The following is a 27,109-nucleotide window of genomic DNA, read 5'->3' as shown; positions in this document are numbered from 1 at the left end:
CCACACTTTCACAGGCAGAAGTAAAAACAGGGTCCAAGAACAAGCCCACCCCACACATAATAGAACCTGGCACCACCTTATGCCTTGAAGACCATTAGGCTTAATCCCAACTTGCCTTTTCTCCCTATTTATAGTAGTCCTTACAAGAAGCCTGGGGTCTTCCAGGTCATCCTGTATCACTTTTTATCTCCAGATTGCTATGTACATCTCCAAATCCAAAACCTTCCCACTGTTCCCCTTGGAACTTTTAGTCTGGACACCAGGTATCCAGTCCTGGAACTGTCCTTAACCCACAATGGGACTGTGAGTAAGTTTGTTTGTTTAGATTTCATCATCTGTAAAATGATGTTGTTGGACTAGGTTGGTGGTTCTTAGCCTGGGGTTGAGGGACTCATCAGCCCACAATGAGCTTCAGGTGCTGCATGCATCTCCTATTGTTGTATGCAAAATTTTCAGGCTGTGTGCACATGTGTACTTTTTTTTTTTTCCCCCTCACAGAAAGATCTGTGACCCTGAAATGGAGAAGTCCTTGAAGTTACTTATAGTCCTAACTTCATATGATTCTAAGTTTTGAAAGTGGATGGCGGGATACAGGCTGATGTTGCTCTGCACGGCTAGAATGCAGTCTCAGTTCTGCCACAACCTGAGTAAGTCACTCCTCTTTTCTCACTTTGGTTTATATCGCTTATAAAATGAAGGCATTGTCCTAGGTTATCCACAATATTATTTTTCAATTGAAGGAGTACAGGTAATTCAAACAAACCACACCAACAGTAAGAAACACAACCTGGAAGGAAGTAAGCTTGGGAATTCACACTGGTCCCTGCTGGGTCCTTAGGAGTCAGAATCCCAGACATGGTAATGTTCTAAGAGCACTCTGAGAGGGAAGATGGAGAGGTGGTTCCTGCGTAGGATTCTAGAAGAGGGACTCAGTGACCTTCTCAAAGATGGGAGGTCAGGTCTTAAGGATGACTGGGAATGGAGAAGAAAAAGATTCACTGCCTCCTCCAAAGAGACTTGGGATCTGATTCATGGAAAAGATCTTACAGTGTTGGAGAATTTTTTTTTGAAGGTTTAAATGGGTGTGTATAGACTAAAGCTCCCTTGTTAGTCTGCTTTTCTCATTAGGGTCCAGATAACATTTTATTTAGAAAATGAATTTGTCAACAACGTGCATAATTTTGATTTGTTCCACCTTCCTCCCAGCTCTCTCCTCCTGCACCTCACGCTCTTGCTAGCGCCTGTTATTTCTCTCTTTGTAAGTGTGTCCTGTTTGCTCTGGAAAAGAAATTCATGACTAGGTTGGAAAAGAAGTTTATGACTAGGTTCTAAGAACACACACATAGCACTTCGAGGAAGTTGTCTGAACCCTCTGCTTCCCCAGATACAATGTGGTCTTGGGGACAACAGGGTGGAAGGTGGAAGATCAAGCCAGTAATCCCTTCATTCTTTCATTCAGCACCTACTACATGCCAGACCCTATGCTGATCACAAAGTCAAATGAGACACACTCTCAGAGTCACACCAAAACAAAGCTGGATGCCTTCACCCAGGGATTTGCACTGGAATCTACTCTGTGTCCAGTGTTTTGCTCCTCCCTCCCTGGAAGTGGGGAGGCCAGTTGGATGACGACAAGGAGAGTGTCTTTGGCCAGTAGACAAGTTGTCTTCATTACTCCTATGGGGGCATGGGATTGAATGGGGTATTTTTCTGGGCCTGGCCCAAACTTGGCTGTGCCTGGAGGGCCCATTAGGCTGCAGGTCACAGCAGCTGGATCCCAGGCGCCCAGAGCCGGTCACGCGTCTGGGCTGCCCGCTCCATGAGGTACAATGGAGTCATTGACTATTTATTTACTCTGTACAATAAGGCCGCTGTTGACTTAATTACGGGAGCCTCCCTGCCACCCCAAGGATCTTTAAATAACTAACGGACTCTACACTGCCACTAACTCATCTCTCCTTATCCTCTTTACGACCCAAGTCTCCCCTACCTGGTCTGGTGCAATAGGCTTGTAGGGAGCTTGAGAGCCAGGAGGTGGTGATCCAGAGGGTAGACTGGTGCTTTTGCTTGAGAGCCGGGGAGGGTTTGTCAGGACTGAGTTTCTGCAAGTTTTAGGGCTGGGCTGAGTCAGGCGCTAGCCCCAGGGAGTGGAGGGCGGCAATACTGCGGCCGGCGCTTTACTCTACCAGGCCTGCAGGGAAGAAGCAACCAAAGGACAAACGCTTGTCTCCAGCCCAGACGACCAGTCCCTGGGGACGCAGAGTCTCTCTACTTCCCTGGCCTTGGGAATTAGAAACTACAGTGTCCCCAGGGGTGAGGGCAGCTCGAGCACTCAGGAGAGCCACGGGATCTCACCTGGCCCCTTCCTTACACAGCCCGGTGGAAAACTGTTCCCCGGCCGAGCGCGCCCGGCCTGTTCCCGCTCAGCCTCACTTAAACCTCCCAGCGAATCGCTGCTCGCCAACTTCCTCTGGGAGCAACTTGCAAAGTCTCTGCTCTAGATAATAGTGTAGGGCCGAGGATAAAATAGCAACGGTATTGAATAGATGTTGACTTTTCCGACCCAGAGGAGCGGAGATCGGGGATTGTTTGCAGAAGCTAATCGTTTCTACTGAGAAGCACGGGGAGCCGGGTGTGCTCGCCGCCGGCGGCCCCTCCCTGGAAGCCGGGTTGCCGGAAGACTAGGGGACTTAGGCGCCCTTCCCCAACTCGGGCCTATTTAAGAAGTCTTCTAGACTATAGAGCCAGACCTGGAATGCTTCCCAGGCTTCTTTCTCCAACCTTTGAGTCCGAGACCAACCGGTTCGGTGCCCACCAGATCTCAAACCCAACTCCTTTCTGCAATTCATTTGGGAGGTCAGGGAGCTGGGAGGAAAGGAGGCGTCGGCCATTAAGGCGCCAGACCGGCACAGAGACTGTCCGCCGACCCTCCCGCCCCCAGCCCCCTACACTCGGGAGTGTCCCTTTCTGTTTTTAGAAACGAAGGCAGGGAGAGGGGCAACGTGACTCCAGACGTCTCAGGGGGTACAGGCAGCAAGGGGGAAGCGCATTGGTAGGGTGCACTTGAGGTAGAGGTGGGGGAGAGGCGCAGGTCAAGTTCTTTCCCGTGGAATTCAAAGGGAAATGGCAGTAGTTGGACTAAGAGGGCCACTTTGGAGACTACCAGCTGCTCCTCAAATCCTGGCAGCTGAGAAGTTTCGTTGCCATGGTTTCGGAGAGGCATGAAAGCCACCACCCAGAACCAAACGCGCTCGGGCTACTTATACGTGTTGCCAACCACCCAGGGCCAAGCAAATTCCTTGGCGATTTGCATCACTCCCTAACCTAGCATCACATTCCCAGTCGCCCCATCTCAGAGTAGGCAGGGCTGTACGCTGGGGACGAAGTCCAGGCCGGGGAGTTCATAACGTGGAAGTCTGTGTGGGCGCCCAGAATTGTCGCACTTTCTCTCCTGCGGTCCAGGGGAGAGCGCTGCGCCCTGGTGGCCGCGGCGGCCCAGAGCGCGCCGGGACCGCGGGGAAAAGAGCGCGGCGCCTTTAAAGCAAGAGGCGAGGAACCCCCACCAGGAGGCGTGTCTGTCTCCGCCGCCGCCGCAGCCGCCGCCGCCGCCGCCGCCGCCGCTGCTGCTCCACGGTCTCCGTCTTAGCTGCCGCCGTCGCGCTCGGCGCCCGCGGCTGCGCTGCTCCGTTAGGGAGCCGGAGACTTCCAGCTCGACCTCCTCCGGCTGCTCCTCCCCGAGGACCACCCCTCCCCCTCTCCGCCCATCTCACCCCCTGCGAAAGGTAAGGGCTCCCCTCGGGTGGGCTCCGCTCCGGGCAGCCTCCTGAGGTGTCTGTTCCCACGAGGACAGGAGGGACCCGGAGTGGGCGAGGGGCATTTTCCGCCTGGCGAGGAAGAAGGCGAAAAGCGGCGCGGCGGAGCCGGTGCGCTCGGGGCACCCGCTGGACCGAGTCCGTGCGAGCGGCTTTGTCCCGCTCGCTTCAGCCAATTCCCCTGCAGGCGCTCGCGTTCTTCCCAAAAAATAATTTAACAAGTGGACGGGTCAGGAAGTGGCCTCAGCTACTGGGACTCACGCGAGGCTAAGAGAGGCAGATGGCAAGAAGCTGTGTGTCTGCCTGCGGGTCTGACAAACTCCCCAGCTTTCCTTCCATCTTCCCATTCTTCCATTAACCATGCTCCCTAGTTCCGTGCTGAGAAAGTACAGACATTCATTTTGTCCGGTGCCAGTGTTGAGAGCGTCTGAAAAAACTCGGAGGGCGTCCCATTAGGGCGAGGGGAGAAGTGTCACCAGGGTGGATCACAAACGTCAAGAACTTTTAATGACTCTCATCCTCCGATATTTTTACCTTCAAGGAGTTCTTTACTAAACAAGGGGACCAAGCTGAGCCTTCTTAGAAAATGATTTCCAATTTAGGGATTAAGGGATGTTAGACAACTTACTACTACCGTTATCCTTTTGGTAACGCACAGATTACCTTCTATCATTTCTTCATCTTCGTGCTGTAAGTATTATGCCATCAGAAATTACCTTATGGATTAATGATTATTTTAATTTCACGAGATGATTGATTCATTTGAATCTTAATTTGTAGTTTAGTTACTGGAAGATAGGCACTGATATTTCAATCTTGATTTGTCTAAGTTCATTACCTTGTAACTTTTTATAGAAACCATTCCTGTAATCACCAAGGCAGCTAGCTTCCAATGGCCCTAAGAACCTATTAATTAAACAAACAAAACGAAACACACTGAGGAAGGTGTTAGAGAAATAAGTGATGCTAGAAGTCTTACCTGCTTGTTTTCTTCTATTCAAACCCGTTTAAGACTGCACAGCTCTGAAATTAAAAAAATAAAAATAAAAAAAGATTACAGGTCATGTAAATCTATTCTAATTCAATTTCTTAATTAAGATACACTTCTTTTCACATCGAAAAATTAAAACTCTAAATGTCATTAATCATCAGTGAAGCAGAATGTTGGTGGAACAGCTGAAATGTGTTCAGAATCACAAGGGATTGCATAGCATAGCATTCATAGTTAGGAAGGGTGAAGTGCAAATACGCAACAGTGTGGTTTTAACTGATATGAGCTCTGACATTATTCTCTGGCACCTCTAATGCCATGGATGAACAGGCTGTTTATTTTAGCTTAGCTGCAATACAACAGGCCACATGTGTGGAAGAATAGGTCAGGTGTTACTATAAGATGAGGTTTCTCAAATGTCACACAACAGCAGGACTTCAGTGACACGTCAAGTGGAATTCTTAAAAAGAATTCCATGTGAAAAACTTAAATATAGATATAACATGGAAGAACCTTTGAAATTCAAGTTGTCCTGGGATATGTATTTGCTGTTTCTTGCAAAAGGTTTAGGCATTGTCTATTGAAACATTGTGCTGTAAGGATTATTACACATTTGTACATGCCCCAGCAGGTGGCAGCTAAGTAGAATAAGATTCATTTTCACTGGGAGGACAGAAAACTAAAATTGCTTCTCAAGTAATAGTGCCCAAGAATAAGAGGTCATTAGTGTCAGTAAATATAAAAATAGAGTGCAAGATGAAGCTAATGGCTTTTTGTTGTTGTTGTTGGAACAAGCTCTGCATGAACATGAAATGCATTTTGTTCTTTGCTAATTTATCATAGGCTTGATATTTCTTCATGTCAGCCTTCTATGTGGTTTTTTTTTTTTTTTTGAGGCTTACTTATAGACACAGCTCCTGTGTGTGCATGCATATGTGTGTGCATTTGCAGTTTGTCATCTCTGCTTTGACCTTGGAACCTACAGAGCTTTGGCTTCTAGAAATAAAGGTTGCCATATGGTTAAAATGAGAAAAAAAGCAAATGAAACCATGGAATAAGGTGTGTAAATCTCATTATTGCTAAATATATACGATCGTCTGACATCAAACAGTGGGTTTGTTTGTTTGTTTTTTCCTTTGAGAAAGGAGCAAATGACAAATTTAAAAATGAGTTAAATCTGGTCAGTGAATACTATATAATGACTCTATCAATCCTTCATATTGCCCCAGAACTATGATGTATGGTATCAGTATTGTGGAGAAACTTGTAATAACTTCACAATTGCTTTACTATAAGGCATCTTCTATACCACCAAATCATTTTGTTCTAGTATTGGGGAGGTAATTTTAGGGTTTTTGTTGTTGTTTTTGCCCTGGGAGTGAGTGAAGTTTAATGAGAAAGAATGAAAATTAATCTGATAACCCTTGTAACAGATGGAAATCTGGAGGTGGAGAATTCTAAAGCAATAACTAATTGTACATTTTAGAAATGTCTTTAGCCACTGAACATTGACAGCATTATTCAGTATTCTGAATTTTGGTGGACTTTCAGGCAATTTTCTGTACTGAGAAACAAGAAGTTTAGTGCTCATAAGGGAACTCACAGTTAATGTAAATGGCTTTTGTAGTAGTTTGCCCTGGAAAGGGATGGCTATTCGCACATCCTGGGTATGCTAAGCAATCCCAGTTAAGTCACACTGAAATATACACACAACACAGTTGACAAAATAGTCCTTCTGACAATGTGAACAGTGCAATAATTCAAACTCCCAGAGTCTGTAGAGCAGAAATATGCACATTGTCACTTCAAATGGCACACTACCCATTCAATGTACCACTTTCAAGGTACTGCTCCAGAATAAATTGATGTCTGGAGCGCTGTCCGCGGTACTGAAGAAAGGTCGTCTCCTGTCTTGCAGAAGTTCAATTGGACAGGTGGAGTTGCTGTCTGTGGTGTTGAAGCCTTTCGGATTAGCTGATGGATGTAAATGAGCCTAATTTAGCATATGTGCAAAATTGGTTCTTTGGGGACCAATTAATAGTAAGAAAAATTTGTGATAGACTTTTTACTGCTTAATTTACTGTGTAAGAACTTCATGAAATTAGAAGCTTGATCTTTCACTTTTCAACTAGACACCCAATAAATAATCCCACAAAAGCTAAATAGTTTAGAATGCTAGTTTTAAGTAGAAAAGCTACAACTGTAATGTCAGATGCCATTATGTTAACAGAATACATGAACAAGGAGTTATGGTACATTTTGTTTTCTCAAGTTCCATTAAATGCCAACCAGACATCAAAACTGCAGTATTTTGATTAGTCACAACAGAGCATGCTATTTTCAGGTAGTAGATATCAATTATATTGACGGATGAAAATATAAGAATATTTATTGTTGCCCTGGCAGTCATTATTATCTCTGCAAGGATCAAAAAGAAAAGGAACAAATGGAATGGAATAAATGAGACAGCAAATACAAGACAGGACATGTTGGGCTGTACATGCTTTACAAGAGGTATTTTAAACATGGACTGAAGGAGTCGCTAGATACCCTTGGTTTTAGCACAAGGTGTTCCTTTTAAAGTGCTCAAATAGTCAAATTATTTGATTGAATTGCCTGCTACATTGCAGAACTAGCCATTCATGATACTTATTTTTGACACTGCAGTTATGCCTCCATCTTAAAAAAAAAATCAATGCCCATTTAATGCCTTTGCGAAATGTAGGTTTATTTTCAAATAAGCATTTTATAATATCTTAAGAAAAAATAGATTTAAAATAGATTTTAAAAATTTTGCTATCTGGAAGAAATAGTACTCATATCGCTCCTTACTTAAAACTTAGATATTCTTTAAATATGATATGATCTTATAATTTTTTCATAAGGGTTAACCTATGCTCTGTTAGTTGGTTATGAAAAAGATTAATTTTAAGATACAAGTCCAGCAATTTGTGTTTTGTGCTTCCTGATCACTTTAAAATATTAATGTATAGTAATATATTTATCACTATCCATCTTAGTTTCACTTACTAATGTAAAATATTAGGATTGGGTATTTTAATCTATATGCACGGAGGACAGCATATTACCTGTTTCAATAATAAAATATATTTTTATGTTAAAAGTAAATATATTTCTGTACTTTTTTTCTTGAATAAATTGCTACTTGTGAAAGCCAAGACAGTCACTGTCTGGGGACTCTGAATATTCTGATCAGAACACTAGAAAATAATAAGGTATTTTTAGACAAAACTGTGCCACTCAATGTTGCTCAAGCTATGATTCCATATTTTACCTCTTCAAGAAACAGATATTCAGAAAAACAAAGTGAGAAGAAATTTGGGCATAAATTATTGAAGCCTTTGGAGTTTGCTGCACCCATTCAAATATCATTGTCTTTTAATATATGCACAATTACTTTAGATAAGGTAAAAATGGGTGGGAAATATGATTCTCTGCTTTTAATTCAACATTTTCCCCCCTAAAAGGCCACTTGCAGAAATCTGTTTTTATTGCTGGGTAGTAATCAAGGAATGTCCCACTTAAGTTTTTAAAGACTATCTTCACCTCTCCAATTGCACTTCAATCTATATTAATTCCTGGGCAGAGTTTTAAAAGTACAAAAAGACCCTCTTTCAGCCTGAAAACAGTTTACATTTGCAGTAAATTCCTCCGTGTTAGACCACTTCCTTTTTTACAACTCCTAGGCAAAGTGACTTTGTCTTAGCTTGTCATTTATTAAAATTCATCAGTTGATGTAGGAAGTCCGCTTGCATACATCAGTCACTACCTTAGTAAAGACTCTTACTGGAAATAAATGCACTTTTTTTCCACGCAGATAAATCCGACTTCTTCCTTGCAGCTCAAGGTGGGCGACCAGATCGGTTGCATAATAGATGTTGGGAGGCTCACTGGCAGGAAGCCTTAAGAGGCAAGCAGCTATCTCAATTTTTCTCACTTAATCTTGGCTTCACGTCAGAAGCTGTGCAGCAGTGCAGTAGAATAGGGCCTGGCAAAACCTTTGCGAGCAAAGCGCCTTTTGTGCTGGGACTGTGGCTCGCTACCGACGCCTCGGCGGTTTCCAAGGCTGGGCTTCCTCTTGATTTTCCTCCTCCTTTGCTTCCCCAGGCTCGCGCGGCCGGACATTGTGGGTGTGCGTGCTGGATTTCTCCCGGATGCTTCCCGACTAACATGGATGTCCCACCATCCCTTGCAGTGGAAGGTTGCTTCTTGGCGCAGTGAGTGAAGAACATGCAGCGATTGCTAATGGGATTGGGAAGCGGAGACTCCTTTCTCTGTCTGTGACCATGCCGTGATCGTGTCTGCGGCCACCACTCGACGCATCCTCATTCCTACCCGAACCGGGAGCCTAACGCTAGATCGGGGAAGTGGGTGCCGCGCGTGTGGACACAGAAACACCATGAAGATTATTTCCCCGATTCTAAGTAATCCAGTCTTCAGGCGCACCATTAAACTCCTGCTGTGCTTACTGTGGATTGGATATTCTCAAGGAACCACGCATGTATTAAGATTTGGTAAGATTTCCCATCCCTCTCCATCGCCTGGTATCCGGCTCAGAGGCAGCCGGATGTAAACAGACTTGTTCGCTCCTCTAGGCGGGTGGGCTCGGTGCATTTCGACCCCAGGGTTTGAAAGGACCCACTGTGCTTTTAATTTCTTTTCTCCCCACCCCACCCCTTTACTGAAAAAAAAAAAAAAAATTAGCCGCGGGAGGATGAAGTGAGTGTCAGTGTGTGGTAGTGGTGGCTGCGTTGCGTCCCCATGGTAGCCAGTCTCAGAGACGGTAATGACGCTGGGGGTATGGCCACCGCCGCTGCTCCCTCCTTTCTCCCCGGGAGCCTCCCGGCTTGGCCCGCTGCTCCTTCCCCAAGAACGTGCGCGCTGGGGCTACACGCCTCTCAGGTGGCCCGGCCGATGAGTTAATATCTGGTAACTCTTTGGCAAGTTGGCGTCTGTCCGCTTCCGCCTGGGACCTGGGCAGGCCCACAAGTGAAAGGCGCTAACCGTTTTGATTTGCCATCAGAGAGCCTTTTCGGTTCATTCTACCGGTTTTTCCATCCCTGGTGCCCTTATGGGTACGCGGAGCTTTTAAAGATATTGCTGTAAGGTTGAAGGCTCTACTTAACAAGGCGAGGCTGCTGTTTGAGAGAAATAGCATTGTGAGGGAGAGTTTTTGTTTGTTTTAAACTTGTGAGTCCTCCTCACAGGTTTCTCACTGAGCGTCCTGGACTAATAATACATGATGACAGTGGTGACTGGGGCGGAGGGAGTCTGTGTATGGGAGTCTAAGTCTGCATCTTTATTTCACTTGTAGCATGATAAAAAAAAAAAAAAGCCGAGGTGGCCATTCTATATGAAGGGAACCCATTGCTTTTCTAAGGAATCAGGTTTCCTTGGGGCTCGAAGGAAAATCTAAACGTGAGACTCCGGTGGAATCGCTGGTCAGAAGATTTGCTTGGAGGAAATGAAGCGTGGGCAACGCTCAGCTGCTTTCGATGGCCAATGGAGTTTCAGTAGGAGAACTAGTCAGGGAAAGTTCCCTTAAGTAGATAAGAGCCAGAGAGGAGAAAGCCAGCTGGGTAAACGCTCCCACTGTGGGCGCCTCCTTTGACAGTTCGAGTGGATTTAGACCAAAGAATGCAGGAAACCGTATAATCCTGAGTATATGTCTTTGAGATAAAAGCAGATACATTAAGTCACTCAGTCAAATTTAAATCGAAGAGTGATTGCCTGTACTTCCTATTATGTCAGCAATATCTTCTCTCTTGCCTTTTTCCCAGATGCTTTTTTTATAATGATAAAATTCACCATCTATCTCAGGCTTTGTGGAACCAGGGTAGGAATGCTTTCACATACTGAAAAAGGGAACCCAACTTCCCTCCCCCACCAACACATAGACACACTTGGAGTCCAGAAGACTGGTAATGACAAGAAAAGACAATGAGTTATAACTGGATTCCTGCTGTAGTAGTTTTCCTGCTTTCTTCATGCCTTTAGATGGTACTTAAGCACGTTGCTCTTAGCAACAAGCGTCCACAGGAATGCTTGTTTCTTTGGATGAGATTAAACCGGTCCCTGTATTTCTGGAAATGTGTGTGTGTGTTCAGCTGTTCTGCTTCAAGCATGGTAAGTGCTACAGTTTGGTAGTTTTGCCCAATATTTTGAGTAGTACAACCTACTTATTTGGAATACTGAGGTGTCTTCTGAAGTGTGTTTGTGAATGAGTGTGTCTTAATGCGTTTGAGGACTGGGTGGGGAAAATAAAGAAGTCTGGGAGCCCGAAGACTGCCACCAATACTCTAAAGATTTAATTATTGCTGCTCTGGTCTTGCAGCATAATATGTGCTGAATCATTAGATTGTTACATTCGCTGATCATTTCATATCTTCATATTGAAAATCTTGGCGACTGTAGCAGTGTGTAGCAGCTTTCCAAAAGAGCTGACACACACACAAAAATACATTTTCCTAGACCAGTGCTTACTAAGAATGTCTGTAAGAAATGGGGGGGGTAGGCAGACACGTTCCCACCTGTGCCTTGTTACCTTAAACCAACAGCCCAGTTTCTAGATAACTTGTTATTTTCTCCATTAACTTCGAACATCTTCCACGTGGAGATCATTTTCTCTGATTTCTGACCTGAGCTGTGGTGAAGGACTGTATACGTGATAATCTTTGGAACATTTACCTGTTGGGGATGTTTTGATGCAATGGCAGGAGTTTTATTTTCTTCTGGGAAAAACATGTTTTGAGTGGGGTGGAGATAGGTTGTGCGCGTATGAGCCACTCTTGAGAAAGGTTATTTTCAACTTCAGCTGAAAAGGCGAACCAGAGCCTCATCCCTGGCCCAGTGCCTTGGACGGGAAGGGGTTGGAATCGCTGGTGAAGCAGCTGCCCCTGGGGTGCGGGTGAGACCCGCCGCCTCTACTGAGGAGGTGGCATCCAGCCCCTTCCCCACCGACTCCGGTGTGGCTGGCCTTTGCCAACCGCCTGGCGCCTCTGCGGCGGCGCTATGGCAACCGCGGGGCCCCGCGCCGCGGCCGCCCCATCCCCAAGCCCTCTTCCCGTAGGTGGTGGCAAACCACCTTCAAGGGCTCTCTGCCGGCCTTCCCCCCGCTCCCGCTAGTGCTGTGACTTGAGTCTGCGTCCTCCTACCAACGAGTGTGGATCGGAGAGCAGCCTAGGGTGCTGACACTTGCCGAGTCCCTCTCCACCCCCGCCCATCTTCCGAGTGCTCAATCTCTCTCTCTCTCTCTCTCTCTCTCTCTCTCTCTCTCTCTCTCTCACACACACACACACACACACACACACGCACGCACGCACGCGCGCGCGCGCGGACAAATGCACTCTAGCGAAGCAAGTCCAACACTCTGGCACAATGACTCCTCTCTGGTCCCCAGGAAAACTTCCTGCAGCCGCATCCGCGAGCGCCTGTATCCTGGCGCCCCCTCCCACCCCGCCTGGCCTCGGGGCTGCCCACCAGGGCCTGGTACTCCGAGGCCGCTTTGTAAACACCTTCTAGAGAAAGTCCCCCGAGCGCCGACCCCAGGGAGCTTTCCCGAAGCTTCCAGGCAGCCTCGGGAGATGGGGAAGAGACCTGAGGGTCAGCCAAGGGTCAGCTCCTCGCCCGCGGGCGGGCGGCGCCGCGCCGTGAGCGGGTCGTGGCAGCTTCCCCGCCTTTGATCTTGGCTTGGCCCAGCTTGGCTTCTCCAGGGCGACCACCCAGCGGTCGCGTTGTCGGGGGACACGGTGGATCTTGGACACTTAGAGGGTCAGTTTCCCCGCTCCAGGTCAGGTCAGAAGTCCTGGGGTGGGCGTGTTCAGGCACGGAGGCTGCGACGCCCCCCGCGGGGCTTCTCGCGTGAACTCCCGCCCGGCAGCCCGCGGCGCCGCGCAATGTAAATGAGGCACCTTTGTTTCCCCTCAGCTGCGGCCCGGCCCTGCTAGCGGCTGGACGGGCGAAGGCGCGAGTCCCAATTCCAAGGTCTCCCAGCACCACAGTGGCTCCGAGGTACTTGAACTTTTCTTTTGTTACTTTAGCCACCCTTCTCTTCTCGCTCGACCTCTGCTCCTGGGAAAGCGTGGGAAGGGCTAGAAGCCAGCTCCGGGCGGGGCTCCACGCAGGGCTAGCAGTCCGTCTCGGAGTTTGGGGGTTGGGCGGCTTTGGCATCTTCTTTAAGGAATCACTTCCCAAGCCACCACTTGTTTACGATCTTCGAGATCGGATTTTCCAAATTCCTTATCTGAAATGGCAGTTAGAATGCCAAGAGAAGACAGGAACACAAACTTTCTCCCAAACTCGTGGGCAGCTTCTCCAAGACAGTCCTTTCAGAGGAGCTGAGATTGTGGTAGGCCACTCATTGCCTTCAGGTGTTTCGACTTAGCTTTTCTTTTCGGCGTTCCAGTAGGACGGCTTTTTTAAAAGGCTTCCCAGGCGAGGTGTACCCCCAGACGCGCTCGGACCTCCTTGGCACTGTGCGCTGGCTCCATGGCACAGCGCTTAGCCACCTCCCTGCGCACAAGCCAAAGGTGAAGGCCACCAGCTCAGGGCCAGCCCAGATTATAAAACCCACAGAGTGAGAGGGAACGGAAAGTGTTCCTATGGAAAACCCCCTATTTGTTGGCTATCCCATGTGCTCCCAGATAGAATCATTAGTAGCAGATGTGCTACAATATCGAGGAGTGTGAATGAATTGGCTGGGCTTAGAAGCCGCCGCTCTCTACAAGATCTTTGGAAGAGGTTTTTCTTCCTTTAGGAGGTGAGGTGGGCGGGAGGGGGGAGTGGCTTTACAGCTGGAAGCTGGAAAACTGGCTCTTGGGAGGTGGGGATGGGGGAGTAATAGCGGCTACTGTCTGAAACAGATAAAGCCGGAACACCTGCTCAGTTGAGCTCTGGAAAGCAGGGGAGGGAAATCTTTCCAAGAATCGCCAACACAAGGGCCACGCTAAAAAAAAAAAAAAAAAGAAAAAGAATCTGATCTGTTTTCTTCACGTAAGTTCGCACTTATTCTTAAAGCTTCAAAGAATAACTGATGTGATCCATCAACGGAGGCACACTCGTTTCAGAAAATGACTTAAAAATGATCTTTTCCTCCTCTAGAAATAGCACCTCTTCTCCACCAAGACACATGGGACTCAACATGTTTTCTGGCTTTGTGAGGTTGTCTTTAAGAAGTGAACAAGGGTTTATATGTCAGTAGACATTTCTTCAGATAGACACCTTTTGCTTTTTAGCTTAATTCAAGTGATCACTGCAGTGTGTTCAGTCCTGAATTCTCAAATGACACTGTTTCAACATTTACTCAGCACAGGAAAGTTAATGTGAATTGCTCCCACAAAAGGAGGAACATAACATAGACCAAACACAGGATGTATCATTGGTTATCAGAGCCTTTTCAAGTCTATTCACCATTAAATAAAGGGTTGCCTATGATAATGATGACGTAATCTTTGATTTTCTTTTAATTATCAAAATTTCTGATAAATGTCTTGCTCTTTTGTAGTAGAAATTCAAGTGAGAGGGATTTATTTTCTCTTTCTGTTCTTAGGATTTTACTCGGTTATTGTAGCTCCAATTCCATTGATTCCCTGGAAGTTGTTGATGTCCATTTTTACACATCAGAGTAGAAAGTAGTTCACTGTCTTTCAACTGTAATAGCCTTAAGGCTTTAATCTACTGCATCCATAATACCTGGGGTTTGCAGGAGATCCTAAGTTTTCCTCGGTAGGATGGTCTAAAGTATTGAAATGGAATTGTTGATTGTTTTGCATTTGGGTGGTGAAGCTTTATCTTCTGTGGACTTTCAATTTGTAATCCAGTTATCAAGGTACTAGAAGTGCTTCAAATGAATCTTAAACCCAAATCTTAGCATGAAAGGTAAGGTCAAAATCCCCTGAAAGAGAAGGAAGTAGGTGCACATCATCATTATTGATTGGTCTAGATTAAACACTGAAGAGGAAGATTTCAATCTGATAACGTGATAGGGCTTTCTGTTTTTCTTTGCTGCTTCTGCTGACAATTTTGTAAGATAATTAAATTGCCTGATTGAAGTCACGGTGGTCATGTGGCGATAAAGACCATTTGGATTTAATGGAATTTAAAACAACAGAGCATTGAACACAACTCTTACCGAGCAAGAATTTTAATGGCCCTTTCCGGGTGCTGACTAAATAGAACACCCTTAACAAGTTTAATCGAAAGGGCAAGGCAGATTAGCACTATATAGTCTTTATGGTTGAAGATTGGGGAATTAAAATTATCCCTTTAAAAGACTCGTTAATGCATTATCAAGATTTAATATAGGTTAAATAAGCTTTCTTTAGACCTTCACCATATACTGTGAACTTAGGTTGAGGACCAAGTTTCAATAAGGAAATATTTTTAAGAGCTCATTTCATAAATGGAATTACATACGTTTCTTATTTCAAAAACAAAAGACATGTAAAATTCTTTGAGAGGATCCAGGGTATTGAGGGTAAGTGTTGATGACAAATCCTTTCTTTTCAGTAACTGAAAAGAACAAATTTGACTTTTCTTTAAAAGTTTTGTTTTTGGCAATTTTTTCTTATAAGCAATGCTTATCTGTACTAGAGAAACCACAAAAATAATTTCAAAAAATGTTCTTCTACAGTTTCAATAGAGTCATAGGTATCTGACTTAGGTTTTATGCTGTCTTTTTAATCCTGCCCTTGTTTTTCTTTAATGAAACGTATCCATTCAGGTTACCATACTTTAGTGCGTTCAGGTTCCTTCTGCCCCTGGAAAAAGGGCAATTCTTTGCTTCACATTGAGAACACATTTAATGCTCTCATTTTCACATGGTGAAAGTCAAGCTTCAGTCTCTTATGGGATTGTTCCTTCCAACTGCTTCTTGCCTTGTGAAATTGTCCTCTCAAAGTTGTCTGTTCCTTTGATTATTCTAAAAAAACCCCAAACCCAAGTTTTTATATAAAAATCTCCCCAGTTTTGATTGTACATAATTTAAAAAATTGTTTAAAAAAATTCCAAGTTGACCAAACCGAAAGCATTCAGCTGGTTAGGAGGTAGCCTAGCCACCAGTTTTCACCCTCCTGCCCACCCCACGTCCCCACTCCTCATTGATCCCTGAACAAGTAGGCTTATTTGTCTCTTGCCTCACACCATTAGGGCCAAACATTTTATACTGTTGTATTTTCAAAATGACAGTTAGCTTATCAGATAAAACTAATATGGTAAAACTGAATGGGAGGTTAGAGAAGACCCTTAAGATCTTTCTGCAAAATTTTTTATTTTCCATTTTATTTTTATATTTGGGCTTTGAGGCTCTTCTTCATTTACCACAGCATTCAAATATAGCATTTTCCTATTGATTGACTTGAATCCTTCGTTTCCTTATTTAAAAACTAAACATTCTTTTAATAGAGACAGGTCACTGGACAGCAGAGTATGTGTAAAGATCTGAAAGGGTCTGGGGACATTGTGGCTTTCAGATGTTTTTCCCACGGATACATGTAATTCTATCAGTCTTTCTTTTTGGTTTAGCACTTGCCCTCTTCCGGAGCCTTGTTTTAAGACAAGTATATTCTGAAAGGGAGAGCACATAGTCCCTAGACTGTAAAGTTAGGATAAATTTATTAGATCAATCGATTCTGTCTGTGATAGAGATGCTCAGATATAAAAGAGAATTCCAGGTACTAAGGGAGTGCTGAGTGATTAGCACTGATGTGAAGGGAAGGTTGAAAAAAGAGGGACGCCAAATGCTGTTTGATACACAGTCTTTTCTAGCTTTACTGCCAGACATTTCAATGCGTTGTAAATTGGTCTTTTTGCTTGTATTAGTCCAAGTCTTTGAGCATATGTGATGATTTGAAATCAGATGTCAATGATATTCTTACATTGACATATCTCCTCCCAATCAAAAGGATCTTTAAATGCTTTTCACACCCTTTTAAATCAACAAGGTGCTTTTCCATCATTGAAGGAAAGCAAGTGTTTGAAATGTGTTGCCTCTAATTCCCACTTCTGTCTCCAGCTCTGCCTCACTCTGAGTCCTTGACCTATCACAATGGGAATATTGCTCAGCTAAAATGATCAAATAAGCAACGCAAATATCAAAGACGTGTTCTGCTTCAGTATCATCATAGGCATTTGGTTTATTTTATGTTGTCTTTTTAATCCTGCTCATCTTTCTACCAGCGAAAGCCTCCGTATTGTTTATTATACCTTTTAGTGCATTCAGGCCCCTCCTTGCCCAGAAGAAATGAAATGAAAACTCTTTCAAGATGAAGGAAAACTAATGAATCATGTAATATGTGAGCCAAAGGGGCCTTTAGAGATCAAGTCTAGTATCCTAGGTTTAGATATGAGTTGCCAAGAGCAGTTAAATATCTTTTTCTGGTCACAGCTAGTTAGTGTCAGGTTTTAGACCAAAACATGAATATCCTGACTGCTGGTCGAGTGATGTTTTTCAGTGAATTATGCTATTTTTCCAGGGTAGCCTCTGATTCTCTGTGCTTTGCATCAATTATAGGAAGAGTCAGTGGTTCTGGTAGCTTCCCCTAGACATTTGCCTCCTTTGTTTCTTCCACCTTTTCTTTCATAGAACATTATTGCATAGGTTATCCCTTTTCTTTGTCTCCTTTGTCTGTAGCTCCTTCCATCTCCCTCTCCCTCTCCCATGCCTGCCAGAGTATTCTTCTCCCTGTGTCCAAAACTTTGACCACATCCATCTATTCAGTAAATAGTAATTGAATACATATTGTGTGCCAGGCAAATACAGTTCTAAGACCCAGATTCTGACCTCAAGGAGTTTGTAGTCCAATTAAAGAGAAAAGACATATACATATTAAAGTACAAATTGAGTGGTGCAGAAAATATATACATTGTTGTTTAAAGGAGATTATTGTGGGTTTGCATTTTTATAGGCGAGATTAGACTCCGGCTAGGACCTGTAAAAAAAAAAAAAAAAAAAGTGTGATAGGGAAGAAGACAGGGAAATATATCATTGGCAGAAGACTCAGAACAAGAAAAGGAATTTAGGCAGAAGTTAAGAAGGTGAGCTTTGGGATAGGGAATGGACTGGCCCTATCAGAGGATAGTTAAGGCCTTGCTTTTTCAGAGCTTTACTATTTAGGTTATAGGGTTTCTTCTCCTGTTTGTCACCCCCGAGAAAGCAGTTGAAAGTGAAAGGGTCGGCTTGACTTGGGCTGCAACAAGCAGTCAAGTGGTTTCTCAGTCTGCTGCTTACATTTGATGAAGAATAAGTGGATCTCTTTTCTCTGTGTTATTGAAATGGAAGCAAAGGACACACCCTTGTCCTTGATCATTGAAACCTTTAAGAAGTTCTTGGTCTGGAATCACAGATGCTTCTTTTTTTCAGATTTTTAAAAACACTTTTTTTTAAAAAAAATTATTTATTTATTTAGGGCTGTGTTGGGTCTTCATTTCTGTGCGAGGGCTTTCTCTAGTTGTGGCAAGTGGGGGCCACTCTTCATCGCTGTGCGCGGGCCTCTCACTATTGCGGCCTCTCTTGCTGCGGAGCACAGCCTCCAGATGCACAGGCTCAGCAGCCGTGGCTCACGGGCCTAGTTGCTCCGTGGCATGTGGGATCCTCCCAGGCCAGAGCTCGAACCCGTGTCCCCTGCATTAGCAGGCAGATTCTCAACCGCTGCGCCGCCAGGGAAGCCCAAAAAACACTTTCTTTTTTTTAGAGAAGTTTTAGATTCACAGCAAAATTTGAGCAGAAGGTATAGAGACTTCCCATATACTCCTGCACCTAAACAGACAGCAGCCTCCCCGACTATCAAGTGGTATATTTGTTACAATTGGTAAACCTACATTGACACGTCAGTATCACTCCAAGTCCATAGTTTACACTGGGATCCACTCTGGGTGTGCATTCCGTGGGTTTTGCAAATGGATGATGGCATGTATCTACCATACGGAGTATCATACGGAGTTTCACTGTCCTAAAAATCCTTTGTGCTCTACCTCCTTCTCCTTATCTCCCCGCCACCCCACAACCACAGATCCTTCCACTCTCTCCACAGTTTTGCCTTTTTCAGAATGTTATGTAGGTGGAATCATACAGTGTATAGTCTTTATAAGTCGGCTTCTTTAGCTTAGTAATAGGTATTTAAGGTTTTTCTGTGTTCCTCCATGACTTAATGGTTCATTTCTTTTTACCACTAAGTAATATGGAATCACGGATACTTCTTAAGTGAAATTCTTAAATGAAATAAAGGACTATCTTTTTAACACATGGCCAGATCAAATGATTAAGCAAGGAAAAGTTTTCAGTTTATCTAAAGGAGAATGCATTGGAAGACTATTTAAAAGTACCCTTAGCTTCCTTGAGGGATATAGTATATTGCCTGTAAGGCATTCTCAACGTTTTTTGTCTAATTCCAAGAGAGTTCCATTACCTGAAACTATATATATATATATATATATATATATATATATATATATATATATATACACACACACACATATATATGTATGTATATATATAATAATTGTATCATTTAATATAATATATAATAAAATTATTTCAAATCAGAATTTAAGATAAACTTAAAAGCAATTTTAGTAGAATGAATTCATTGTAGTGATATTTTCTAATTCTGCATGAACGCAGGGCCCCAGACCTGTATGAGCTAGGAATTTTACTCTTGACTTTGTCATCTAGTGGCTGTAAATTAGGAAAAATAATTAAATCTCATTAGGTCTTGATGTCTATTTCTGTATAATGGGTATTACTTGTTATCTAACTTCCAAGGATAATGTTGGAATTAATAGGAAAATGCATAGAACTCTGGGCTTATTGGTAGAAAAGGACTTTGGGGATTGAAGGTGTAGTTGTTCATTTACTGTGTATGTGTAGAGCAAGGTCAAATTTGTTATCACTTGTGTATATTTCACTCAACTTCTTAAAATGTGCGTAAACATTTTCAATAGTCTGTCTTTTCTAAACTGTTCATGAATAGACTTCCTTGGATTGCACCTGAAGTGATTATGAACATGTTGAAAAGGATTATTGACTAATAGAACAGACTTTCTTCTGAGTTGGTAGCTTGACAGAAGAGCAAGTCCATAGTTTCCTTCTCTGTATATCAGGAATTTAATTGGCATTATCAAATATCCACAATATAAGTAAGAAACGTATCACAACTAAAAGCCAAAATAATAAGCAAAGAAATAATGCTAAGTCTGGTGGTTTAAGATTTTTCACTTTTTCACAATGGCGTAGTCTTTCTAATTTATGTTTAAAAACATTTTCTGAAAAGCTGTGCCTGATTTTATATATACTTAATTCTTCATCCATCTGCCTGTTATGAACTTTTAGCTATTATTCAAGTTTTGTAGGTACACAAGTGACTGTATTGATTTGGGAAAGTTTCACAAACACTCAGATTTACTACAGTTGTTTGGGATAGAAAAGGGGGACTTTTCTCTGGTGATGTTGGCATCTTCATCAAGGAGCTGTCCTAGGCAGTCTTTCTGGGACTTACTCTTTAAGGCTCGACAGACTCTGGTGTCACCCATACAGCACTCACCTCATCATTCTTGCTTAAGGCCCCTCTGAATTACTTTTGGCTCTTTTTTTTATAAGCTCTAACCCAGTGTTGGGGAAGCAGCATAGAGGTGAGTAGAGAGAGATGAGGAACCCCCTCAACTCCACACCCGTGGTGCCACATTAGAGCATCCAGGAGACCATTTGAAAAGTGTATTCAACTTATAATACATTTTTATATTTGGAAACATTTTTTAAAGTTTTAAAAACTTTGGAATATGAAGTTTATTAGGAAAATTTCCTGGATGTTGAGGATAATGAAGTTTTGGAGCGCTCATTTCTAACTTTCAGCAGTTGGATGAAGGAGAGGCAGTCTCAGATTTTTATGATAATCCAAAGGATGAATGGCCTAAATGCAGGTTGAAAAATACTCCCCTGTCTTAAGTCTGGTTTGGGGTTTCTGGAAGCAGTTCTGCATCATAGCAGAACTGATGTTGGACTATGTGAAGTTGCAGTTGAGTTCCTGCTTCCAGTGGTTGAAGGACAGGGCAGTATTCCATTCTGTCATCTTTCCCTGAGGATTCTGGGTTGATCCCTCAAGAAACCTTCCTGGGGACTGGGGGTGATGTTTCAATGACTCACCGTCAGCTTGTTCTCTAAGATGCATTTCTCTTCCTTTTACTGTTCCATACATCAACTATCCTTTTAAAAATCTAGATTGTTTTGTCTCCTCCAAAACGTCTGTTTTAGATAGGGATTCTGTAGAATAAATTCAAGCAAGTTTGATCAGATCCATGGTTCCCAAACCTTGTTTTACATCAGAATGGAAAGAGCTTTACATAATTTAAATTCCTGATTCCCAAACCTGGAGATTCTGTGGTTTAAAATGTTTCATTTTTTACAACTGCGTAGTTCCACAACTGCATAGTTGTAGTGCCTTCACTTTTTTAGAAAACTCTTAAGAAATGCACTTAAAAGAAACAAAACTCCCAGGCAGGTTGAAAATCAATCACTGAGCTAGTTAATCCTAAGGAGTTTTTGACCCTAAAATTATAATTCCTCTGGGCGGGTGCATCAGCTTTCTGGACTGGCAATTGATAATCATGACTAGGCTGTGTAAAACAATGAGTAAATTTTGTAGATAAGGGTTGTGGCTTGGATATTTTATCATCCCTCTCAGAACACACACAGTGTTGGGCTCTCAGCATACCACTGATGGGCTGACTGATCCTTTACAACCTAAGCATTTAGAATATTTACACTCATATAACCAACCCCACCGCCCAAGGGAATCTTAAGCAGGTGTTGTTTTACAAATAATGTCGAAGATGATGAATACTTGTGGGACCTTTCCCTCTCAGCCTCCTACTAGAGTCGCCCCTAAAAGATCATCTTAAAATGTTATTTTCCCAAAATTTATCAAAAAAAAAAAATTCCAGCAGACATCTGCTCTAGTTAAGAAGACCCCAACTCAGTTGCCATGAATACATGTAAATGGCCCAGAATCTGGGCTGAAAATAGAGTCCAGCCTAGGTGTTCATTAGAAACCCCTGGACTAAACCGTGTCCACCCCTCCCCCAGCCCATTGCTGTGACAATACTATCTGAGTCATTGTTAGGTCATGGTGCCAAGAGTTGAAATCTGGACACTACTTTTGGAATGAAGCCAGAATGCTCATATATTTGTTTCAGGTGGACATTGTCAATAATTATATATGCTGCTTTAGTACTAAAACTGATAATATCTTTATCTGTCCAAATTATTGGTAACTAAGAGTTTTCCATATTTATTGCCAATAGGTAAAACACCAGTTAATTAAGTATATTCCTATAATTTAACTTGCCATCTGGGAGACTTTATACAAAATTATGTATAGGAGACACCTTATTGATGGTACCGTTAACAGTGGCACAATTATAGATTGGTTAGAGGTTCTAAAGTATTGAAATCATCATAATTACATGCTAATGATAATTTTAAGATAAATAATGAAGAAGCTCATTGAGTTAACTTTACTATTCCTCAGAATTTTTCTTATTGGAACTCAACTATGTTTACTAATATGTGTTTAAATATTGTTAGTTATTTTAATTAAAATAGTTCAAAGGGGATTTAATGATTGACAGCATGGAAATATGTACTTTCAAAAAATTGTATCCGGTGCTGTGCAGTTCTCTGGAAGACATATTATGAAAAATCCTTTTTTATGGCATGAATTTCACAGTAAGTTTTTTTTTTTATTTTTATCTGAATTTTTTTATTTAAGTATAATTGATTTACAATGTTGTGTTAGTTTCAGGTGTACAGCAAAGTGATTCAGTTATACATTTGTATATGTATCTATTCTTTTTCAGATTATTTTCTATTATAGGTTATTATAAGATATTGAATATTGTTCCCTGTGCTATACACTAGGTCCTTGTTGTTTATCTATTTTTATATATATTAGTGTGTATTTGTTAAACCTAAACTTCAATTTATACCTCCCCTGATTCCTCTTTGGTAACCATAAGTTTGTTTCCTATGTCTGTGTCTATTTCTGTTTTGTAAATAAATATCATATGCTATTACTTATGTGTGGAATCTAAAAAAATGATATAAATGAAATTATTTACAAAACAGAGATAGACTCACAGTAGGTTTTAATCCTGTATATTCATCCAGTTATAAGTTAGAATTATTATGCCTTTAACCTTCCCATTTGTTTAGGATAACTTTATATATATGCGTTGGATATGAAAAAATGTACACAGTAGATAATATTATTAACACATTTACATTTATTCAAGGTTACTCATTTATTGGCTTTAGGTTGGAGTCTCTGACTTTACTAAACTTGACAGCCACAAGGCAGTGGTAATGGAAGTGAATTGCTCAAAGTTCTTTGAATTTTATACATCTTTTATTGCCTAGCAGGTGGCCAGACTACATCAGCATTTTTAATATAAACAGGGATAGACTCTTAGCTAAGATTTCAAAGTAGCATATTTTTCTAAGTGAACTGTGGAGAGAATTTTAATGCTCAAATTTGTTTATTTTTCTCCTGTACTGTGTATGTTATAAGGGAACTAAATGAATATAAAAAGATCACTACGTATTAATAAGCAAAAGCCGTATTTAGTATAAGTAATCTCTCTCCCTCTCTCTTTTTTGTTGCTATTCTTCAAGAAAGGGAGATAAAACTAAATTTGTTTACCAGAAAATAAAGTAATGCTTTATACTGTGGTTGTAGGGAGGATGCCAAAAGCCTCCTATCAACTCTTTCAATTTTGCTTCCATTTTTGATTTAAATTTCCATTTAAATTCAACAGATATTTATTCAGCATTGGTATCTGATCCAGTTCTTTGATTATCGATTGACATAATACAATAATTGTAAAGCAAGACATAACTAAAATTTCAGTAAATATGAAAATTTCCCCAAAATATGGTTATTATAAAATACATTATATAGAGGTTCCTAATGATACTGTTTTTTTCCTGATAGGCAGTAAGATGTGTATATATATATATATATATATATACATATATATATATTTTTTTTTTAGATGTTGGGGGTAGGAGTTTATTAATTATTTTTATTTTTGCTGTGTTGGGTCTTCGTTTCTGTGCGAGGGCTTTCTCTAGTTGTGGCAAGTGGGGGCCACTCTTCATCGCTGTGCGCGGGCCTCTCACTATCGCGGCCTCTCTTGTTGCAGAGCACAGGCTCCAGACGCGCAGGCTCAGTAGTTGTGGCTCACGGGCCTAGTTGCTCCGCGGCATGTGGGATCCTCCCAGACAAGGGCTTGAACCCGTGTCCCCTGCATTAGCAGGCAGATTCTCAACCACTGCACCACCAGGGAAGCCCTAAGATGTATATTTTTCAGTTCCATACTGTAGGCTCTGTTTCAATATTTTATTTCAATACCTTGATAGAATTGAAGAATCCACCATATTGAAATTCACTTTTAGTTTGATATAACTTATCAAAATGTATATATACTTGGAGATGATTTTTCTCTAATATCTAGAGTTTGTGCTTTAATATATACCTTCTAATATGTTGCTTCTTTGTAATATATACCTTAGTATTTAAGTCTGTTTGTACAAGCAACCAATAATCCAGTGTGTTATTTGTTCGTTCATTTAACAAATGTTTAACTGCTTACCTTATGCCAGACACTGTATTGGGCTCTAGGACACTAAGAAGTTGAAAGTAAAAACAACTGGTCTCTGCATCTCATAATCTACAGGTATAGGTAACCACATAAAAGAAAATTGCAAAACAGTGGGACAGGTGCACACAGTAGTAACATGTAAATAATTATTCTAACATGAAGAGAGGCATCTAGCCGCATCTGCATGGAAAGATTTCTAAAGCCTGCTGTTTGCATGTTTCTCTGAGACTTGTGATCTACTGAGGCCTTTACTCAGGCATTCCATTTTTTTTTTTTTTTTTTTTTTTTTTTGCGGTACGCGGGCCTCTCACTGTTGTGGCCTCTCCCGTGGCGGAGCACAGGCTCTGGACGCACAGGCCCAGTGGCCATGGCTCACGGGCCCAGCCGCTCCGCGGCAGGCTCAGCGGCCATGGCTCACGGGCCCAGCCGCTCCGCGGCATGTGGGATCTTCCCGGACCGGGACACAAACCCGTGTCCCCTGCATCGGCAGGCGGACTGTCAACCACTGCACCACCAGGGAAGCCCTTTCAAGTATTTTTGTGTAACGTTTTTTTAAGTGTCTAACTTTCCACTGTATAGATGTTTGTTATTTATTAACCAGTTCTTCTGTTGTAAGGTCATGAGCTTGGCTTTTGGATACACACATATCTGAATTTGAACCTGGCTCTGCTGCTTTTGAGCTATATGATTGGAACGTGCTGCTGAATCTTCCTAAGTTTTAGTTTCCTTACTTATAAAATGGGAATGATAATATTATTCACCTTATAAAGTTATTCTTGGGATTAAGAGATAACACATATAGTGCTTAGTGAAGGGCCTGGCGTATAAGAACCTAAATGTTAATTTAATCAATCAATTGGTCAGTCATTTAATTAGTTTTGCAACACAAAGTATTGATTTCTGTAATTGGTTCAGGCTCATTTAGATCAGATGCGTCTACATATTATGTTATTCTCAGAAGGATGATTGGACACCCCCCCACATCCCAGAAGTCCTATGTGGTTTTTTTCAGGCCCATGGGGGTGCCCTTCAGGAACATGAGGGGCCAGACGATCAACCAGGACCCAATAGGCCTTTAGGCAGGTGACAAATAGTGGGGTATTTCTCTACGATGGCAGGCCTGACCCCCCTGCCTACTTCTGAAGATGAGGATGGCTCTTCAGCGCTGGTGATGAGGTTGCGCAGGGCAGGAACTGCTGCAGTTTCACAGCAGTCCTCTCTTTGCTTTCTGATTTGCTAAGCAAATTCCAGGTGTTTTACTTGCTAATCACATTATCATCCCTGATGCTTAATTATTTTCTGTAGGGAAATAGAGTTGTTTGGGGCTTCCAGGAAATTAAATTGAACTTCAAAGCCACTTCCACATAACAACATTTTGAAATGGGTCATTCCTCAGGGTTTGTTGCTAGGTTTACCCAATTTTTTCTTTAAAGGGCATACTTTTCAATAGTAGATTTATTTTTTTCTATGTATTTAAGACCATATTTTAAAAAACTGGATATGTGAAGGTTTCATAAATTCCTAGTAAAGTGGTATAAAAACGTGTGGCTGGAGCCTTTGAGATAGACTAATGCTGTGATCTACAGAGTGGGAAATTGGAGGTGATTCTCCTGGGATCTATATTTGAGAGGAGCCTACATCACTGGAAGGAGATCCCTATTGGCCTGCTCAGAGAGAAGGAAGTGGATTCAATGTTAGTACAGCAAAAATCTGAGAATAACTTCTGTGTACGAAGGAAAATTTCCACGTGGCTGGTGGGCACTCTCCCCCATCCTCTAATAGAGTCTATGTAACCTCAGCACAGATGTTTGCAGTCCCATTTTAAGAAGACAGAGATTCTAGAGATTCGAAGTCTTGCCTCTCTGTGCCTTCTTAAGTATTCCTTCTCTAGTAGCCCTGATGTGCTCTTTTTAATCGTTTAGATTGCCCTTACATTCAATATTTTCTGATCCGCCAGCACACGGATATAGCCACGGTGGAATCTTAAATCTTGATCACTCTACCTTCCCCTAAAAGGATGGAGGTGCAGAATTCTCATTTGAAAATTGCCATGCATCAGCCTTTGAGAGTTTACAAGTTATGAGCACCACAGCCCATTGCTAATAACCTACTGTTGCCAGGAGCCCAATTCCAGACTGAGCTGGAAAAGACATGGACAGCGTGGTCAGAAAGATCGGGATTCCAGGGCCAATCCCACACTTTACAAAGCTGTGCGACCTGAGGCAAATGACTCAACCTTTGAGCCTCATTTTTCTTATTTAAAAAATAAGGATAATAACACCCACTTCTATGGTGGTTGTGGGGCTTAAATGAAAGTCCTTGCATTTAGGGAGCATCCAAAAACGTCCCTTTCCTTTCTGTCATCCTGATAATCTGAGTGTGGACGAACTGTTGAACAATAGGTTAGCTGTCTATCCTACAAGAGCCTGTCTGTCAAACGCAGAGTCCTCTGTGTTTATTGACTACTAGCTTCGGCTTCTGTGCAGCTGAGATACAAATTCAGCCCTAGGCTTTTATCCCCAGATCTGAGAGGAGGAAGGCAGGCGCCTGTAATTACAGCAGCAGTGATGGGTTGCATTTGAATTGCATAGTGTGTTAAAGCTTTTCTCAGCTGCTTGGCTTGGGTATTGCTATA

At 42.4% G+C, this 27,109-nt stretch overlaps 1 protein-coding gene across 3 annotated transcripts in view; it reads left to right on the top strand.

Moving 5' to 3' along the window:
- The first annotated feature begins 556 nt into the window (after positions 1–556).
- The window catches only part of GRIK2 (glutamate ionotropic receptor kainate type subunit 2), a 649,287-nt gene continuing 622,734 nt past the window's right edge, over positions 557–27,109 (top strand). The window contains exons 1-2 of one of the 3 annotated variants that reach the window (XM_060114614.1): positions 557–647; positions 8,932–9,338. In XM_060114614.1, the coding sequence (XP_059970597.1) occupies positions 9,224–9,338 (115 nt within the window). In that variant the 5' untranslated portion in view covers positions 557–647; positions 8,932–9,223. Of the gene's footprint in view, positions 648–3,632; positions 3,783–8,931; positions 9,339–12,755; positions 12,835–27,109 lie in introns of those variants that run through there. The other 2 variants (XM_060114613.1, XM_060114617.1) reach the window with 2 other exon arrangements.

This window comes from Mesoplodon densirostris, chromosome 12 (genome assembly GCF_025265405.1).
Source record: "Mesoplodon densirostris isolate mMesDen1 chromosome 12, mMesDen1 primary haplotype, whole genome shotgun sequence".
NCBI lineage: Eukaryota > Metazoa > Chordata > Mammalia > Artiodactyla > Ziphiidae > Mesoplodon > Mesoplodon densirostris.
This window is presented reverse-complemented; position numbering and strand designations above follow the sequence as displayed.